The 21,098-nt window shown below is 28.4% G+C and overlaps 4 protein-coding genes across 4 annotated transcripts; 2 read left to right on the top strand and 2 right to left on the bottom strand.

Annotated features, from left to right (window-relative positions):
- Positions 1-18: 18 nt before the first annotated feature.
- GO595_009629 (leucine--tRNA ligase, cytoplasmic) lies at positions 19-3,171 on the top strand (the record flags this gene model as incomplete). Its single annotated transcript, XM_067923336.1, has 1 exon — positions 19-3,171. One exon carries the CDS (start codon positions 19-21, stop codon positions 3,169-3,171), a length of 3,153 nt encoding a protein of 1,050 aa, XP_067770157.1.
- A 262-nt stretch (positions 3,172-3,433) lies between these two features.
- GO595_009628 (flavodoxin family protein) lies at positions 3,434-4,081 on the top strand (the record flags this gene model as incomplete). The annotated part of the gene is made up of 1 exon (XM_067923335.1): positions 3,434-4,081. One exon carries the CDS (start codon positions 3,434-3,436, stop codon positions 4,079-4,081), a length of 648 nt encoding a protein of 215 aa, XP_067770156.1.
- Positions 4,082-18,428: 14,347 nt separating this feature from the next.
- Positions 18,429-18,989, bottom strand: GO595_009627 (nitroreductase family protein; the record flags this gene model as incomplete). The annotated part of the gene is made up of 1 exon (XM_067923333.1): positions 18,429-18,989. One exon carries the CDS (start codon positions 18,987-18,989, stop codon positions 18,429-18,431), a length of 561 nt encoding a protein of 186 aa, XP_067770155.1.
- A 759-nt stretch (positions 18,990-19,748) lies between these two features.
- On the bottom strand, positions 19,749-20,813 carry GO595_009626 (uncharacterized protein; the record flags this gene model as incomplete). The annotated part of the gene is made up of 1 exon (XM_067923332.1): positions 19,749-20,813. The coding sequence occupies one exon, from the start codon at positions 20,811-20,813 to the stop codon at positions 19,749-19,751; it is 1,065 nt and encodes a 354-aa protein (XP_067770154.1).
- Between the last annotated feature and the right edge of the window lie 285 nt (positions 20,814-21,098).

Genomic DNA, 21,098 nt, shown 5'->3' with positions numbered 1-21,098 from the left:
AGCTTTTATTTAACTTTTATGCCTGCAAAAGGAAAGGCTGCAGAACAGCAGAAAGTTAACATAACATCATTTGCAAATGATGAAGTATTGAAAGCACGTGTTGCTACTCTTGCTCCAATTGAAAAGGAAGTTCATGAAAACTGGGAAAAGAATCATACATTTGAAGTTGATGCTCCAGTTGAACCAGTTGACCATTCCAAAAAATTCTTTGTTACATTCCCATTCCCATATATGAATGGTCGTATCCATCTTGGACATCTTTACTCATTTTCAAAATGTGAATTTGCAGTTCGTTATAACCGTATGAAGGGCAAATACTCATTACTTCCATTTGGTTTCCATTGCACAGGTATGCCAATTAAAGCCTCAGCAGATAAACTTGCTCTCGAAATTGATAATGGAATTATTGTAACAGGAACAACTGGCCGTGGTTCCAAAGCAAGTGCTAAAGCTGAACAAGGCGTCTCTCAATTTGACATTCTTCGTCATATGGGTGTTCCAGAAGAAGAGATTCCAGAATTCCGTGATCCAATCAAATGGCTTAAGTATTTCCCACCTCTTGGTATGGAAGACCTTAAAGCTTACGGCTCAGCTGTTGACTGGCGTCGATCTTTCATCACCACTGAGTTCAATCCATACTTTGATCATTTTGTTACATGGCAATTCCGCATTCTCAAACGTCTTGGATTAGTTACATTTGGCAAACGCCCAACCATTTGCTCAATTAAGGATCAACAACCATGTATGGATCATGATCGTGCAAGTGGCGAAGGTGTTCAACCACAAGAATATACACTTATTAAGCTTCAGCTTGTTGATCCAAAGCATATTGATGAACGCTTTGGAGATTATCCCGTATTTCTATTAGCTGCGACATTACGTCCCGAAACAATGGTTGGCCAAACAAATTATTGGATCAAACCTGGCGTCAAATACGAAGTTGCACGATCCAAAGATGGCAAAGAATTATATGTTTGTGGAGCACGTTCATTACGTAACTTAGCAGCTCAAGAACTTGTTGAAAGTTTTGATCCATTATTTGAAATCGAAAGTGATAAATTCCTTTTAGCCGAATGCACACACAACACAATTGATCATAAAATCAAAGGATTACCACTTCCAGGAATTAAGATGAACAAAGGAACAGGCATTGTTACATGTGTACCATCTGATGCACCAGCAGACTATAAAGGAATCATTGATCTTCAAAAGAATGCTGAATTACGTAAGAAATATAATATCAATTTAGAAGATGTTGCTGACATTAAGCCAATCTTAATCATCACCACAAAGAAATATGGCGATTGTACAGCTAAGGCAGTTCTTGATGAACTTAAAGATGTTAAAATGCCAATGGAAGAAAAACTTGAAGAAGCTAAACAACGTGCATATAAAGAAGGATTTTATCATGGCACAATGATATTAGGGCCATTTAAAGGACAAAAAGTTACGGAAGCTAAAGAAAAGGCTAAACTTAAAATGGTTGAAGAAAACGCAGCATTAACATATTATGAACCAGAAAAAGAAGTTATTTCACGTTCAGGTGATGAATGTGTTGTCATGAATTGTGATCAATGGTATATGGAATATGGCCGTGAAGATTGGAAGAAGAAACTTACTGATTACTTCGACAAAGTTAATGTATTCCATGATGAAATCCGTGAAAAGTTTAAGTCCACATTTGAATGGCTTGGGCCACATGCATGTTCACGTCAATTTGGATTAGGTACACATATGCCATTTGCGCCCGAGTTCCTTATTGATTCATTAAGTGATTCCACTATTTATCCTGCGTATTATACAATTGCACATTTATTACAAGGATGTATCACAGGTGCAATTCCAGGAATCGCTAAGTTAACGCCCGACAAAATTAATGATGAATTCTTTAATTGCGTCTTCTTAAATGGGCCATTACCTGAAGGAATCCCCGAAGAAACAATGAAAGTATTCCGAAGAGAATTTGAGTTTTGGTATCCATGTGATGTCCGAGCATCTGGTAAAGATCTTGTACAAAACCATTTAACAATGTATTTATATAATCATATTGCGATCTTTCCAGAAGATAAATGGCCATTAGGAATCCGAGTTAATGGACATGTTAAATTAAACAATGCGAAGATGTCAAAATCAACCGGAAACTTCTTAACAGCAGTTGAAGCAATTAACATGTTCTCTGTTACAGGTGTACGTATTGGATTAGCAGATGCATCAGATGGTAGTGATGAAGCTAACTTCGATGGCACTGTTGTTAAAAGCGCATTACTTAGATTACAATCATTTACTGAACTTGTTAAAAATCCACCAGAGAATATGCATGAAGGTATCCAAGGATTTGCGGATGAATTATTCGACGCAAGAATATCGAAGGCTATAATCGAAGCTAACAAAGCATACGAGAAGATGATGTTCAAGGCAGCACTTAAGTCATCATTCTTCGAGTTACAAAACTTTTGGACAGAATATTGTGGAATGTCAGAGACATCAATTAGCTCAACATTACGTCAACGTTACATTGAAACATTTTTACTCTTATTAACACCAATCATTCCTGAATACACTGATTACATTTGGACTCATGTCCTCCAAAAGAAATCGGATATAGTTAACGAGAAATTCCCAGAACCTAATCCATTCAAACCAGATTTGTTCTACATGGAAAGGTTATTAAGGAAGACTGCTGATGTAATTAAGTTTAGAGTTAGAGCATTACGTAAAGCTAAAGGTTTGAATTCAGCTACAATATTTATAAGAACAAAGTTTAACGAAATTCAATTACATGTTTTGTCAATTTTGCGTAAGCATTTCAATGAAGAAGAAAATAAATTTAATGAAGAAGAACTTAATAAAGAAATTAGTGAAGACCAAAAATTAAATGAAATTAAGAAGTCAAGTAAAAATGGTGCACAACAATTCATGCCTTTCTTACAGTTTTATAGAGCTTCTGTTCCTGAATTCGGAGCATTTTTGTTACAGGATACACCAGACGTAGATCAAAAGGAATTGTTCTTGTCAAACAAGAACTGGTTCTTGAGACAATTGCCGGGTTATAAGTCATTGGACGTAATAAACGTAGACGAGCCTTTCGAGGCGCCTGGCTTAGATCAAAAAATTGCTTTACAAGCACAAGTTTACATGCCTACAGCCGATCTTTGTTCAAAGCCAAACTAGAAATAATCAAATAAACAAAATCTAAACTAATAACGTTTTCATTTTTTGTAGCGAATTAATTCCTAAAAACGCATTGGGAACATTTGGAAAATGCTTTTGAAAAAAAAGGCGAATTCTGGTTTTACTTGTTGAATATTTTTTTTTTAAGATTTCGATCAAACAGAGCTCTGATGTGAGGTCATGTGATTTACTGAATAGTCAAAAATTCTTTGAAATATTTCTATAAGCATTTGATTTTTCTATAGGATGAATTTCTTTTTTCATGCTAAAAGTTATAGGAATAAATGGAAGCCCAAGAAAAGGATGGAATACACACATGGTGGTAGAAAAGGCTCTTGAAGGTGCTCGTGATGCAGGCGCCATCACAAAGCTTTATCATATTTCTGATTTCAAGATTCAACCATGCTTAAGCTGTTTAACCTGTAAAAAAACTCCAGATTCCGCGGGGAAATGCGCAATTAAGGATGATCTTACACCACTCCTCCAAGAAATAAAAACTGCAGATGCACTTGTTATTGGATCCCCAATATATTGGAGCCATATTTCATCTTATCTCCATACTGCTCTCGAAAGAATGTGGTTCTCCAACTTGAGATACATGCCAGAACATTCTTCTCTTCCAAAACCAATTAAAACACTTATGATCTATACAATGAACGTAACACCTGAATTATCAAAAGAATTTCATTATCCAAAATATTTTGATGAAATCAAGCGAATCAATGAATACATGTTTCGCGGAAAATCCGAAAGATTATGTGTATATGATACTCAACAAGTTGACGATTACTCTAAATATGCGCTTACTGTGTTCGATGCTAAAGAAAAGGAAAGAAGGAGAAAAGAAGAATTTCCAAAGGATCTTGAAAAGGCTTTTCAACTTGGACGAGAATTAGTAACTAAAAATTAAATTTTCTTTTTTTTTTTAACAATTTGTGCAATATCTTTTAATATGAAATAATATTTAAATTTTGTTTAAAATAAAAATAATGGTAATCGTAATTGATACCAAATGTGACACTTGTGTAGGCGAAACGAAAATTTTATTACTCTTTACCAATTCATACATTCCCACAATTAAATTTCACAGTTGTGGGCCAAATGTTTGCTCAACTGAACGAATCATATGTATTTTACATAAAACAATAATTGTTTCAGGCATTATTTCTCTTATAGCTAATTCCTGTGATTTTAATCTATCGACTATAATAACTTTTTGTAATCCATTTTTATCATGTCACTTCGATTTCTTTATTTTTGCAATTGATCTAACCAATCGATGTTCAAATCTTCTTGTTTGTACACATCCAACATGGAACAGATCTATCGGAATTGGAATTTATATTAAACTTTATCATGCCGAATGGCGATGATATAGTCGATGTATCATATGAATGTGACGAGTCGCAATATGTAATGTGTATGTTATGAACCATTACCTTAGAAAAAAATGGAAGAAAAAGCTGAATTACTAAAAATATTGAATATTTTTTAAAATAGCATGATTAATTGTAATTGATCAAAAATTTTAAAAAATTGGATAAACAATGAGAAACTTTATCTAATGTAGATCAAGAATTTATGATATTCATAGAGTTTAAATAAACCCACCCACAAACCGAGTTGTAATGAATTTAGAAAAATTTAATATTTTATTGATTTTTTGAACTAAATATATTAGATATTTATTAATATTATATATATATATATATATATATTAGGTAACTTTAAGCTATAATATTATTCATTATTTGGATCTTAATATTAGACAAATAAGGGAAAAATGTATTTTTCGCCGAGAAAAAACCGATAATTTTTCATTATTTATAAAAAGTTTATTTAACAAGATTAATACAATAAATATTGTTGGTAATCAAATAATTTTATCCATTATTTACACAAGAAATCGTTAATTAAAAAAATGATGTTTAAAAAAGTGACAAAAAATATTTATTTTCAAGATTTATCCAAAATAAGACAGGTTCAAAAGATTAGCATAAATAAATTTAAATTATGTTATTAATTTGTAATTTGTTAAACTTGGAATAAATTTAATATATTGATTATTGATCGAAATAAAAAAGGGTTAAATTTTTAACATTTTTTTTTTTTGATAACCTGTTATCTGCTTTGAATTTTTTATTATAATTTATATACATGATTAACATGAATAAATGCTTTATATTTTTATATGTTTGGGTATTCATACTTTTATCAAAATATAAAAAAAATCATTTTTATTAATAATTTATTTTAAACGTACGGAACCAACTTAATTGAATTCACAGCTGTAAAGTAAATTGGAATTATTTTCATATCAAATCAATTTAATATATGTTAAAAAGTATCTCATCAATTTTTATACTGAACAAATTTAATGTAAATGAAAATTTAATAAACTAATTTCCCGAAATTTGTTATTTTGCGATACTCAATTTTTATCTGGTTTATAGGAATTAATTAAAGATTTACAACTCCCTGAAGGCATTCAAAAAGTGAACAGTAAACCAAATTTCTGTTTTTTTGTGTGGGTGCGCACTCGAAAAAAAAAAATGGATCCACTTGAAGAAATAATAATACATTTTAACCAAATGTTGGAAAAGCACCCAGTGACGGAAAGTAATGTTATGGCAACCAAAGAAGTGGATGCTGAAAGCTATTTAGAAAAACATTTTTCCAAAGTATTACTTGTTATAAAACATTTTAGCAGGAAAAGAATTGATAGCATTTTGCTACTATTTTTGACGCAAGCAGAAAATATTCTAAAGAACAACGCGGGAAAAGATTGGAGATTCCAAAATTTATTTTCACTTTCTTTATACTATTTATTGGCGAAACAATCTTGTCAGTATTATAATGATCAAAATATACAAGCTGATCCTACAGATGATTCTATAAATCGTTTAATAATTAACCAATCACTTACAATTTTTGGAAGTGAATTTTCAGGATATGCAAAATATATTCGTAAGTTCTTCAAATCATTTCTTGTTACTGTTGGATCTATGTCTAATGAATTATATCGAGCTTTTTGTTCTAGTTTAATTTCAACAATAGCCACAAAAACATTCTCCACTCATCTAATCCCCATCAAATATCTTGCAGGAAGAGTTGACAGAATTGAACCTCTTATTGAAGAATTACTTCAAATTACTCAACCAATTATTAAAAAAAAGCAAAAAGATTTCTGTGAAATTTTACGTGATTCCATACTTTTTTCATGTAAAAATGATACTCCAAGTTTTATACAATTTTTAGACAAACATAATAATATTGAAGGAGCATCACATTTTTTTACAATTGTTGATGATTGGAGTAAAGAATCCAAGGAAATCAAAACATCATTTTTATCCACACAAATGGCATTACTAATTTTACAACCAGCAAGAATCAGTGGATGCCAAGATCCATTTTTAGATAAACTATTGAAAATTAACGAACTCAAGGGCACCCCAAAGGATGCATTATATACTACGATATTATATGGCTTAAAATTCTTATCATTATCACATAATCATCATGTATTAAATGAATTTATGAGTCAATTTTATAGTATAACGACCAATTATTATATTCAAGGTAAACATTCAATTTTTGGGAATTCATTATCATCCATTGATTTTCCTACATGTGTTTATTATTATAATCGCGCATTTTTTTCGGAAAAAATAATACCAATTTTAACCACGAATAAAACAGAAGGCATTATATGTTTTTGTAAAATTGTATATAATTTATTACGTCAAATTTCACAAATATCAAAAGTACAAATACCACATTTAACTATTGAAGATTTACAAATATTTGTACCAATAATTATAACAATCTTTGAAAAAGCAGTAACAGATCAACAATGTTCCACATATTTTTTATATTTGTTAAAAGGGTTTCAACTTTATCCATTATTTTTTAATCATTTAATATTTACACAAGAGAATATATTAAATAATTTAACAAAAATCATATCAAAACATATTGATTTTCCAGCTCAACATTTGTTTATAGGCTTTTTTGAGAATTCTTCATTTGATATTACTGATCATAATGAATCATTATGGGAATCGATTAAATTTATTATTGATTTCTTAATGGATTATTATAATTCTATAGGCTTATATAAGCCATCACAATTTTCTAATTCTGTTCCAAAGATATTTTTAAGTGCTGCTAATTTCTTACATACATTTTTCCAATTACCTAATTCGAGGAATATTCCAGAAAATAGTTTACCAAATATATATTCAATTGTATCAAATTTAGAAGCAATTTCATTATTATTTTTCGGCCCTTCTAAAAAACGAATTCGTAACATCGGTAAAATTATATTATCTAATTTAATTGAAATTGTAGATACGAATTTACCTGATTTAATATTTCCTGTCGAAAATTATCAATCATTAATAGCAGAAGTACGAAAAATTCGTACATTAACTACAGGTCATCAATGTATTCGTAATTCATTAAGATTATTACCAACAATTTCCGATGGAATTAAAATCGCTTATAATTATATATTTAAATATTTCATATCATTAACATATAATATTAATTCTTCATTAATAGATGAAGAAATGAAACCAAAGAAAAATATTCCTTTAACTAAAGAACAAGTTACTAATGAATGGATTGGTATTTCTAGTGTATTATATTCATTAATAGCTGTAGAAAAAACGAAACTTTATTCAGTTACTAAAAGTATTATTAGTGATTCTGGTGATTTAACTCAAATTTTAGTATCTATGATACCTATCTCTTTACATATTAATCATTTTATGCCTTTTGTTACATATTTATCTTCATGGGTATATTTAATACGTAATGAGCAAGGTTTAAATGAACAAGAAAAAGAAAATTTAATTATCTTTAAAAACATAATGAAAATTTTTAAAGGAATTTTAACACAAAAACTTTGGGAACCTCAAATGATTAAATTACAAACATTTTCTGATTTTTCATTAAATTTAATGATATTTTCTGATATGGTTACAGGTGAAGAATTCCGATTATTATATTCACAATGTTTAATAGCATTATATAATTTATTAAAAGAAAATGATTTATATTTATCACCAAATGTACGTAATAATATATCAAAAACTTTAATTGGTTGGTTACCAAGTTCAAATGAACATTCTAAACAATATGTAACTACTGTACAAAATGCTTTAGCTTCAATGTTAGATAACTTAAATTTATTTGATTGTATTGATAATTCTTTACCTACACCAGCTAAAGAACAAGCGAGTTCTTTATTTATGTTTTATTTCGCAGCAATTAAATCACGTTTAGATTCAATAAATGATCAAAATGTTATAGAACTTGTACCAGTATTAGCAAGTTTATTAAAGCAAAATATGGATATAGGTATGGAACATTGTTTATCAATGGGATTTGCAGAAAAGGATAAAGTTAGAGCAGTATTTATGAGTGCTTTAGCTTCTGTCTTTAAAGTCCCAGAAGCTAAAATAGTTGAAGCAGATAAATATCAAAATTTAGATTTAATTGATATATTATTTGATAATGGATTCGAAATAATTGAATTTGTTTCTAGTTTAATACCATTTTCTAGAGCAGAAATATTTGCTAATGCATTATTAGATGCTTCGATTTATAAGAAATGTCAAGATAGACTTATAACTAAAATGATAGAAATCGAATTAAAAAATGTCGAAGAATCTACAAAAACTACATTATTTAGAGGTAATAGTGTACCTGCTAAAGTTGTAAGTTTATATCCTCGAATTGTAGGTACTGAATGGATGAAGAATTTATTAAAACCGATTTTTAATAATATAATTAAATCGTGTAATGAAGGTAAACATTATACAATTGAAAAAAGAAAACTTTCACCTAATGAAGACATTGAAGAAAATCGAATTAATTTCAGGAATTTAATCAATGAAATTATTGATTCAATAGATCAATATACTAAAGATTTACCAATTGGAATTATTGATGAAATACAATTAATATATAAAATGGTGTTTGAAAAATATGGAAATTTTGTTTTCCAAATATTAAATGGGTTTTTCTTTTTACGATTTTTATTACCTACATTTACTAATCCTAAATTTATAGGTTTTACTGACGATTTATCAAAACAAGTACAAAACACATTATTAGATACTTCTTCGTTTTTAATGGCTTCTACATTAAAAGGTGATATAGGTGAACGAGGTCAAGATTATCAATGTTTTAATGATTTAGCACAACAAGTACATAAAACATTTTCACAAATGTTCGAACGAATTATTAATATTGATTTAATTGAAACAACACAAAATATTCAAGTGAATGAAATAACTGTACGGAAAACTTTACATGCAGAACTTTGGCCTGTACAACAACAATTAATTAAAGCAGTAAATGAAATGAAAGATGAAACAATCATAAAAAATAATATCGAAGGATTATTAAGTAAAATCCAATCGATGGGTCAACCTAAGACTACAATTCGACCACGATGTAATACTATGGCTAATATTAAAGATCCACAATCGAATAAATTAACAAATCTTTTAAACATGAGTTTCACAGAAGATCAATTAGAACAAGTTTCCGGATTTTTCATACCTGAAAGTCATAATGCTAATGATGGGTCATTAATATATTATTTATATACTTCAAAAATTGGTAATATTACTAATACTATGATTATACCTTATGTAATTTTAAACGCTTTAAATGAAATATCTGATGATAAAGTTACTATTGTCGTATTTTTAGATTCTTTCGATGAAAATAAATTCCCTACTGCACAATTATTAAGAAGTTTTGTCGAAATGAAACCTGCATTAAAGATTACTCGTTATATATTCTTTGAACCTAATCAAACATTTTCGAATTTCGTATCACGAAATCAATCATTATTTGATCAACAATATCGATTTTTCTTTATAAATGACTTAATAGAATTTAATGAAATTTTAGGTCCACCTTCAGAACATATACCAATTTCTACAATCGAATCATTAACTAAACCAAATACAATTTATAAAGCAATTGTTAATGGACAAAAAACTAATGTCCAATTACATCAAAAGTCAATACAATTTGTTAGTGAAATTAAGAAATATAAAACATTTGAATTCGCAACTATAAAAGTTTTAATGACAAGAGATATAGAGAAATATACTCGACCACATGAATATAAACAAGATTTAAAAGAATTTGTTGTAAGCACATCTAAAAATGTATATACGTTTTTATCACCATCAAATTCTACATTATATGAAGCTATAATTAATGTTACACAAAGAAGTTTAACTTTAGATAATCTTAAAGATAAAGTTAAAATCGATTCTTCGACATTACAATGGTTAATGTTAAATATGTCATTCTTAAGTATGATTAATGATCATGTATCAAGTCATTTAAAAAAAGCAGCAATTGATTTAATTCAAGCTGTTTATACATCATTTTCTTTTAAACATAATTTTAAGGTATTAAAAGCACCGAAAGAATTAGTTCCGGAAAATTTATTAGGTTATGTTAAATCTTTATCTTATGATGTGGCGAATAATAATCCGAATTGTTATTATGAGTTTTTAGTTGAGTATTTTAATATTTTCGAATATATCGAAGAAAGAGTTAAACCAATTTCTTTCATATATTTAGAGCCTTGGATTAAAAATTGGGTTAATAACATAAATTCACATGTTGAATTCATTGATAATTTTATTGATATTTATAAAACTTTACCAAATAATTCATCAATATTTTCGAATATTATTTGGCATCAATTTTCTTGTAATGAGAAAGCTATTGAGTTATTATTCGAAAATATATTTAATCGTAATGATGAAACATTAATAGAAATTGTGATAATTTTAGCAATAAATAATAAGAAATTAGTAACTAAAATATGGTTAAATATATTACAAAAATGTTATGAAACTTTTAATGATAAAATTTTATATGTTTCGAATATAATTTCTTCATTGTTAGCAAATCATTCATTTAATAATGAAGATTTGAACATATTAATATATTGTTTAACTAATATTCGAATGATATATCAAACACATATTTTAACTAATCTAAAAAGTTTATTCTCAAATGTATTACATTCATTAATATTAAACTCGAAACAAAATGTTGAAATTGATTTTCCAAAAGTATTTGAAATATTTATAAATAATGATATATCTCAATCTAAAACTATTGCTATATTACTTAAAAATTTAATAAATGATAAAGAAATATTATTCAAAAAACATATGGAAAACATTGATAATACACAAGACATATTACAAATTTGTAATTCTTTAATTTTCGCTGCTGCTTTTAGTACTGAGTTAGAAAATGAGAAAATTATTAACAAGTCGATAAAAATAATTAAAGACTTTAAAGAAGAAATAATTTTAGTATCCGTATGTGAAGCATTAAGTTTAATTGATATAAAGAATGAGGAAATTGCATGTAAATTATATTTTTTAAGTATTTTAATTCTTTTTAAGTTAAAAAACCCTTCAACATTAAATTTGATTGTTTCTTCTTTTAATTACATAAAAGATAAATCAAATATTAATAAATATATTTCAAATGATATTATTGATGTTATTAATGATCAATCTAAACTTGATTTTAATGAAAACAATTTTTATTCAATATTAATATTATTCGGAGCTTATATTAACTCAATTGATATGTTTTCATCTTTAGAAAAATTTGTTAAAAATGAAAACGAAAATATTACAAAAGTTTTCTCTTTGTTGTTTAAAGATAAATTAAACGAAAATGAAGAAAATATAATTTATGACTTCAAGAATAACAATGGTAATGTCGCTGTTGCTTTATTACTTTTGTTAAGATTCGCTCCTAAATCAGCTTTGAAAAGTTATTTGTTAAATTGGATTAATAAAGATAGTGCACCATTTCGTTGCTTCGATGTTAGTGAACAAAACTTAAATATGTTGACAAATATAAATAGTCCGTATTTCGTTGCAACGATAATAAGTGCTCAAACAGGTAAAAGATCAAATTATAAAGTATCTCCTTTGTTAATGGCTGCGTTAGAAGGTAAAACGTTCGGTATTAGCGAAGGTGTATTCAATGAATTAATTAATAAAATTTGCAATTAAGGGTTTTGTGTAATTTTTCAAAAAATTTTCGGAATGTGAAATGAAAAAATGTTTTCAATCAAAACACAAATGACATTTATTTTTGAATGAAACGAAAATTGACACAATGTTCCATACGATTAAAATGATGTCTAAAAGTGAGACATACTATTGACAGAGTTTGTTCGACTAAAAATTGGACCCCCCTAAGTTGACCAAATTTATTAAATCTTAATGGCCGATATCCTTGATAATAGCGATGATTTGTCATTTTCTCAAGTACCAACCAACCCTATACCAACAGAAACAACACCGTTTTTAAGCAATCAGAATGAAAATCAACCCAAAAGTAATTCAAAGTTTTCTTTAGATTATTATAAAAATTTTTTCGATGTTACCACTCAAGACTTCGTAGATAGGATTTTTGCAGCAGCTAATCCAATGGGAACCAATTTCTTGGGATCATTAAATAAAAAAGATTTGTATGGTCCAATCTGGATAACAGCAACAGTATCATTTCTCACATTTGCATTTGGTACAATCAACATTTGGATTAAAGACAAATCTAATTTTACATATCATTTCTCATATCTTGTATGGACGTTTATCATATTATGTGCTTTTGTTTTTGGTTCACCATTTCTTATATGGTATCTTGACAAAGTTCATTCTCCACAAATAATCAAAATGATAACATTATTTGGATACTCCGTGATTTATTTAATCCCATCCTCTTTCATAGTCATCATTTTCAGATTTCGAGCAAACATAATTTTTTCAATTGGGTTTGCGCTGTTGGGTGGATACTCTATAGTAAACAAGATGAAAAACAGAGATCAAATAACAGTAAATGGGCCAAAATCTGATCTTGTGGCCGCAGCTTTGTATGTAGTTGCTCACGTTATTGTTCATTTAATATGTTTTGCCTAAATGTCCAATTTATTTTTTGTTTTTTGCAAAATCAACTTTGAAATCGAAAAGTGACATATGATCATATATTTATGTTTTAAATGTGCTGCTCCGAGGTCTGTAGCTAGAATCTTTGATCGGTAGAGCCTTAAAGTTCATAACAATTTACTGTTACCATGTATGCGATGTGTGGATCTTGAAATGAGATTTTCTAGTTCGCTGAGATTTTTGCGTTGCAAGCTCTAGGCACTACAGCCTTCAAACCGTCAAATATTTGATTGAAAAAGTTGGCGCCGATAAAAATGCACTCGATTATTTCTGTAGCTCGCCATTTTATCATGCGTGCGAAAATGGATATTTTCGAATAGTTAATATCTTGCTAAAAGCAAATGTTAATGTACATCAGTATGAAGGTGCATCATATTCTCCTTTATTAGTAGCATGTAAAAACGGACATTTTGAAATCATAAATATTTGATTGAAAAATGCCATGCAAATCCAAACACTTATAACACAGATGGTGAGGCGCCTTTGAAGTTTGCTTGCTTAATCAATAGATTCGACATTGAACAATGTTTAATCACCAATGGCGCAGATCAATATTTGTCTGATCGAAATGATACGATTCCTTTACAATTCGCTTGCGAAGGGAAATGTCTCGAAATTGTTCAGTATTTAATTGACATTGAAAAAGATAAGAATAAAAAGAATAAGCTTCTAATAAAAGCAGTAAAAATTGCTTGTTCAATTGGATGGCTTCAATTTTTGAAGCAAGTTTTTGAAAAAGAAAATATTAATATTCACGAAAATGGATTTACTTTTTTACATTTAGCTTGTTTGAGCAAAGATTTGTCAGTTGTTAAATATTTGGTTCTAAAAGGTTTGGATAAAAATGCTGAAAATAATGAAGGAAAAACTATTTTGCATTTTGCTTATAATTCTCTTCCAATTATTGAATATCTTGTTGAAAATTTAGGTTTGGATGTTAATGTTGAAGATAATAAAGGAAATTCTCCTTTGAATTATGCTGCTAAGCATAGGGATTGATCCATTATTTTGGATAAAAAGCAATTTTACGGTTATTTAGACATAAACAAACCATGTGAAAAAAGATATTGTTTGACAAAGTCTGTTCCATTTTTCATTAAACCGATAGTAATCAAGAATTTAAACGTTCAAAAAAATCCCTTGTTCAGCAAAATACACTAAATTTCTGGGGATGCCGAGTATCTATTCATGTTGAACAAACGTAAAACCACTACTTTTGAATATGTCAGGTGCATGATTTGAAAAATATTTTTCAAAATCACATGATCTCAATCTGGGTTCTTAATCCAATCTATACGTTTCTAAAATGTTCAACAACTTGAAGAATTTTGTATGTAACAACACATTTATTCCTTTATGTTTGTAATGTACAATTGACATACATTTTTTCAAAGTATGATATATTCATTTTGATTCATTTTCTAGCAACAACAATAGTTAGAAACAGTATCGTTTTTATTATTTTATATTTTTTCACTCCAAAACTATTCTAATCTATTTATTTTTTTGAACACGTAAAACATTCTAAATTTTGAAGAAATGCATCTCATTAATTAAAGCTTTATTTTATATTAAAATAAATCAAGTTAAATCTTTTTCGAAACACAAATTCATGATGACGAAAAAACACAAAATCTTTTTTTGTTCAAGAAATTAAAGATAAAGAAAATAATTTATCGAACAATTCTAATTCTTTGTTAACACATTGTAGATGATTATTTTTATTCATTCGTTCACTTCAGTTCATAAAAAATTGTTGTCAAAACGGAGAGATTTGTTTAACTTTTATAAAACTTCCATTTTTATACAAACAGTCAAATGGAACGACATGAATTACACATCAAATTTAAGCTCTAATTCAGCTCTATAGCACGTATTCATTATCTTATTTAAAAGTGGTCGCGCTGCATTATGAGCATTTCTTTTCTTGTTATCATTAAATGTTGCTTAAAAGGTTTTAAGGGCAAATTGAAAAACTCCGATAAAACAACAATTTTTTAATGTTTAACCGTGAAATTTTTAACTTTTGTATTGGCCGATGCGTATTTGGTACGAGTCTTCAGCTATATTTCAGATTGAAGCATGAAAATCCTTCATTTACTTGTCGTTTCGAATCTAGCAAAGCAATATAGAACTGACACAATGTTAAAGGCATCATTTTTCCCCCAAATAGAAATATTAAAGATATCAAACAACAACAACAGCAAAGAGCTGACTCATCCACACTATGCAGAAGTTCCAATTTTTCAAACTATGAGAAAAAACTTTAATATATTTATCAATAATTACAAAGTTTTGATAAACCATTTATTTTTAACCCACATGACTAACAGCAAATGTGCATCATTAGGGCATGATAATTATGATAACAAGCTTAAATTTTTCAAATCAGATTTTCCAATTGTTACAAAAAGATACATTAAAACCAGGATAATTGTTAAAAAAGATATACCCCTGCAAGCCCTGGACAAATCTCACGGTTATGCATCTGTAATACGTTGGGGATTTTCATGCTTTTCCTTTATTCAAGAAGAGGGAACATCCAAATTCAATGTTTTACTTCATTTAACCGTCTTTTTTTCAATGATATTTCCAGTTATTTATATCAAATTTTATCAGAAAAATACAATTTCAGTTCAGAAAATGTTAACGACCAAATATACATTGAAAATAAAAGATAAGAAAAAAACTGAAAATATTTTTGTTTATATTTTTGTAATGTTTTTCATGAACTCTTATCAAATATATAGTGAAGATAATTTAACAATTACAATCATAAATTCAAATGAATTTAATGAAATTTCTCAATATAAAAATATAGCAAAATTTATAATTATCAGTGAAAATATTTATGCAATTCCAGGTGATGCATTTTCAGAATGGCCTTCAGTCGTTTCAGTTAATTTTGGTAATTCAGTATCAAATATTGGAGGTAATGTGTTTTCGTCATGCTTAAGTTTAGAAACGATTATATTTGGAGAAAATGTTACAACGATTGGTGGTGGAGCATTTTCATTGTGTTCATCAATCAAAAACATTAAAGTTCCAAATTCAGTATCAGCAATTGGAAATTATGCATTTTCATCATGTTTTAACTTAACGATATTAACACTTGGATATGGAATAAGAGAAATTGGAGTTTCAGCATTTGGGAATTGTTATAATCTTCAATGCATTTATTATTATGGAGATTCAGAACCAGATATTGGAGTAAATGCATTTTATAATGTATCAACATGTGTTATCACATATCCAACATTCAAAGACAAACAATTTGGACAATTAGATGTTGTTATCGAATCCACAGAAGGAATATGCAAATCACTTCCAACACATTCATTTAGTCAGTCGAATACACTCACACAGTCAAATTCGTTTAGTCAATCAAATACATTTTCTAATTCGAACACATTTACTGCATCACTTCAAAGTGATATTTCATTATCATTATCATTTTCATATACATTAACAGTTACATTATCAATTACACATTCATTAACTATTTATGAAACAAAAACGAAAACATTTTCATTATATATAAATCATTCGACATTTTCATATATTGAAACAGAATTTATTTATTACAATTACACGATTGTTATTTATTCGACTTATTGTAATTATTATTCCAATTTCTTTACAATGTTTCATACTTCCAATGAAAATTCGCCAAATGGAATTACGACAAATGCTTTGATTGGAATTATTTGCGGATCATTTGCATTTGTTTTGATCATTGTTGGAATTGTTATATTTTTAGTGAGAAGTAATAATAAGAAAGAAAAATCGAATTCAAAGTTACAATTTAAGGACACGACAACGTCAAGTACAAAGCAAATCGAAGAAGTAAATAGTTTAGTTGAAGATATTGCGAAAGAAGATGAAGACAATTGGCTATGAATAAAATGTGTAATAATAAACATTTTTTAATTTAATTTTTATATGAAATTATTTTGTTGTTGTATAAAATAAAATGAAATCATATTAACGATAATATCGTTTTGACTTTTTAATGATTTTAATTTTTTTATATATATATTTTAAATTTTGATATATAAAAATTACTGACTTTTAATATAACAAAATTAGTATTGTTGAACAACAAAAAATAATTTTGGGTTATAAATACATTAACATTAAATGATGAACGATTAAATAAAATTGGACTATCTTTTCTTTACTTTGTTTCAATAATCTTAAAGCCAAAAAATATTATTATGATCAAAGATGCATTGAAAAGCATTAGTAGATGAAGAACTTCTTATGTTATGTTTATTTTAAATAAAATAATAAACATAAAAACATGAAATAGCCTAATGTTTTGGTTGTTCATTAATTTCTATTTCCAAATAATTGGCAGTATTTTGGTTGATCTCTACATGGAGCATGCTAATAAGTAAATAAACTATAAATGATTTTAAAAAGTATAAAATTATTTAAGAAATTATCTTGTTCTTTCTTTCAAGAAATAATTTAACAATTTCTGTGGAACCACTTTGAGCTGCCAGAATAAGTAGTGACCAAAATAAACAAAACAAATACAAACATCATATAAAAAACACCAAAATTGAAAAAGATACTCCAATAGAGCAAAATAAGCATTTGAAGCAGTAATACTTTATTGGAAATATTTTTGTAAGAGGTGTTGTATGATACCTGATGACATTTCCTCTAAATCCAACAAAGTTCATTTCAAGCTCAGATTTTCTATGTTGTATTTCAATGTCTTCATCGATTGTTTTAAATTTATATTCATAAATATATTTAAAGATGTTATTTCTATGAAACATAATTGCTGATTCATATGCACTTTCAAATTTAACATGATTTTGTTCGTAAAAAATGAACAATATCAAGATTTCATCTTGTAATTGCATATTTGCCTGTATTATCTATTTTAGCAACATTTAATAATAAACATTTAAAGCATTTTATTGCCCCTAAAAATGCAGCATTCTCAATCAATGAAATATTCCATTTGTTAATGAATGAACAAGTTTCATATATTGATGGTTTAATTACCTTATTATAATCAAAATTATTTTGTGGAGATATTTCTTGAAGTTTTTCGACATTGTCATTTGGGATTTCAGATTCATTAATTCCTTCTGAGATATATTTCTTATGAAGTTCATAATCGTTTACTGTAAGTTTATCATAATAACATCACTATAAAGTGTAAATGGTGGATAAAAGATCTCAAAGAATTACATATTACAGTCTTTTTGCTGGCTTCATTTACTTAATGTAAGTTGCCTTGCAAAGTTGTTCCTTTTGGCCAACTTTGGACCTGTCTCTCGATTTTCCAATAGCAACAGCCATACGTAACTTTCCTTCTCCAATGCCTAAGAACTTTTCCAGACCTTTTGTATTACCCCAAAGTAATGAGCCAAGGCATAAGGTGTCCAAACCAAAAGCACGAACAGAACCCATTATTGACATGCTAATGATTCCTGCATCGATATCCTTGAAAAGTGGATCAGTAGCTCGTTCATTTTCCACCAAGAAGATAACGCAAGGAGCATCGCCTGTGATGACGTTTGTGCATCCATATTCTTGAATTCGTTTGTTGAAGCTATCTTGCATGTTTTTATCCCACGAGTCAAAAATGATCTTTGTCGCTTCATTAATCTTTTGCCTGTTTGTTACAACTAGGAGGTCAATGTCTTGATAATTACATGCAGTTGGGGAAGAAAGAACAACTTCAATGATTTTTTGAAGATCTTCTTCAGGTATTTCATAGTTTGCATCAAAGTTGCGGTAACTCCTTCTTGATCTTAGTGCTTCAAGAACATCCATGAATAAAAATGAATAAACAATAAATCACATCACTCATGTGGGAAAATATCGTAACTTCTCAATTATTGGCATGTCACTTCACGTCAATACCAATTCAAAATTCAAAGAACTCACAAAATTTGATAGTGTCCACTTTTTCTTAATCAACGTCAAAAATATCGTTCTGTGGGATCGAACAAAAGTTAAATAGAAATCCAAAATAACCTATCAGATTAGCATCTTGAAAAGTAATTTAAATATTTGAGAATGTTCAACAGTTGTAACTTAATTGATGATATAAAAATCAACTTAATTGAAAATTAAATGAAACAAAGTATATATATTAGTTTTATTGAATGAAATATCAAGATTAAGCTTTTTTTCAATATATATTAACCGTATTTAAATCTTCTATATGATATTATACAATAATTTTATGCATCAAGTGTATTAAGAACATTGAGTATTATTAAACTTTATATGTTTTATATTGCAAGCAAAAAAAAATATTAAAATTGATTGAAAAAATCTAATGATCATATTTCAAAACAAATTTGTTATCATTGGGATATTAGAAATGCATTATTGTTTAAGCAAAGAAAGTATTGCAATCCTGCTGGTGAAGTGTCTAGCCGATAGAGAAATTGACGTCAATTAGCAAACGATTGTTTTCTATTCAATTTTTGAATTGCTGAATTTCAGTATTTACAAAAAATTTAATTTTTATTCAATAACAATATAATGACAAAATGTAACATTAGAAGCGAGCCATGTTATAACTTACATTCCTTCCAATTTCGGCTGCTTCATATCGCATAGATATCTCTCGAGCATCACAAGCATATTGTCGTTCTTCTCCTTCGTCAGCTCGAGCCATTCTTTCCAATATCTTTCGTGCTCTCTCATTTCTTCTCTCATTTTTGGTACCCTATATGACTTTATTGGCGCGTTATATTGGTCAAGAACTTCCTGTAACCTTTTAGTGTATTTACGACTTATTTCTTTCCTTCGCATTTTATCTTTTATTTCTGCTTTTCGCATCTCTTCATGTTTTTTCTGTTTCTTTATACAACATTCTTTCTTAAGCTGAGATGCTCGAGTAGGTCTATCACTAAATAGCTTGTCCTTATACTTCTGATATGCAAGCCGCTTAAGACGAAGTTCTTCTTGCGCTTGGATGCGGCGGTTCTCCTCGGCTTTTTCTAAACGTTCTCTACGGTTTTGATCGACGCGCTCTTTTTCGTGGGAAAAGTAATCGTTGAGAGCTTCGTCTTTCATAGCCTGTTTTTGAATCCTTCTCTGATCTTTCCGGTAGGCTTTTTCACGGCGCTTATGGATAGCTTCTTCATTACGTTTGTAGATTTCTGGAATATCTTCAGGTATTAGTTCTTTCGGTATGTACAATTGATTGAGCTCAAATTCTTGGTGTTGTTTCTCTTGCATTTGTATTTGTTTTTGCACTTGATTAGATTTTTCAGTTTCTTTAATTATTTGTTTGATTCGCTGATGAAGTGGTTTAGTTGCTAGCTCTCGATGGATTTCGGAAACATTACTTATGTTAATTTTTCTTGGTGATTTTTTCTCCACAGGTGGAACATATTCTTCTTTGGGAGATGGGGTTTTTTTAGCATAATAAACAGAAGGAATATGGTTTTTAATTGGTTTTCTTTGAAATTTAGGATATTTAGATATTGGTTTGTCTTTGGGATATTCATAATCTTTTGTCTGAATGACAGTATAATCATTCAAATCGTTGGAACTCGAAGAAGAGCTGGTGTTATCGCTACTATCATTGTAAAACACCTCCTTGATGACATCGATTGGAATATCCCCTTCTTTCTCCATGGAGCGCGCTAAAACCGTTTAAAATCCAATAATGCCACTTTTTGAAATTGAGAGGTTTGGAAGTGTCATTTTTTGATCGGCTTCGGTGGAAATATATTTCAAAAGTGGAATAATTGATTGCAAAAAATAAGGATCCTTGTAATCAATGGTATTAATTGTATATTTATTCAACTTCATAAGATATAATTGACAAAACCATATACACTATAAAATATCAAACATTTTTTATGCACAATTTTTTCTTCTTCAACCTATCAATGATATTTTTCTAAAAACAATTTTGAG

Source organism: Histomonas meleagridis (assembly GCF_020186115.1).
Source record: "Histomonas meleagridis strain 2922-C6/04-10x chromosome Unknown contig_92, whole genome shotgun sequence".
In the NCBI taxonomy this organism is placed as follows: domain Eukaryota; phylum Parabasalia; order Tritrichomonadida; family Dientamoebidae; genus Histomonas; species Histomonas meleagridis.
The sequence above is the reverse complement of the archived record's forward strand: the minus strand, read 5'-3'. Positions and strand labels throughout refer to the sequence as shown.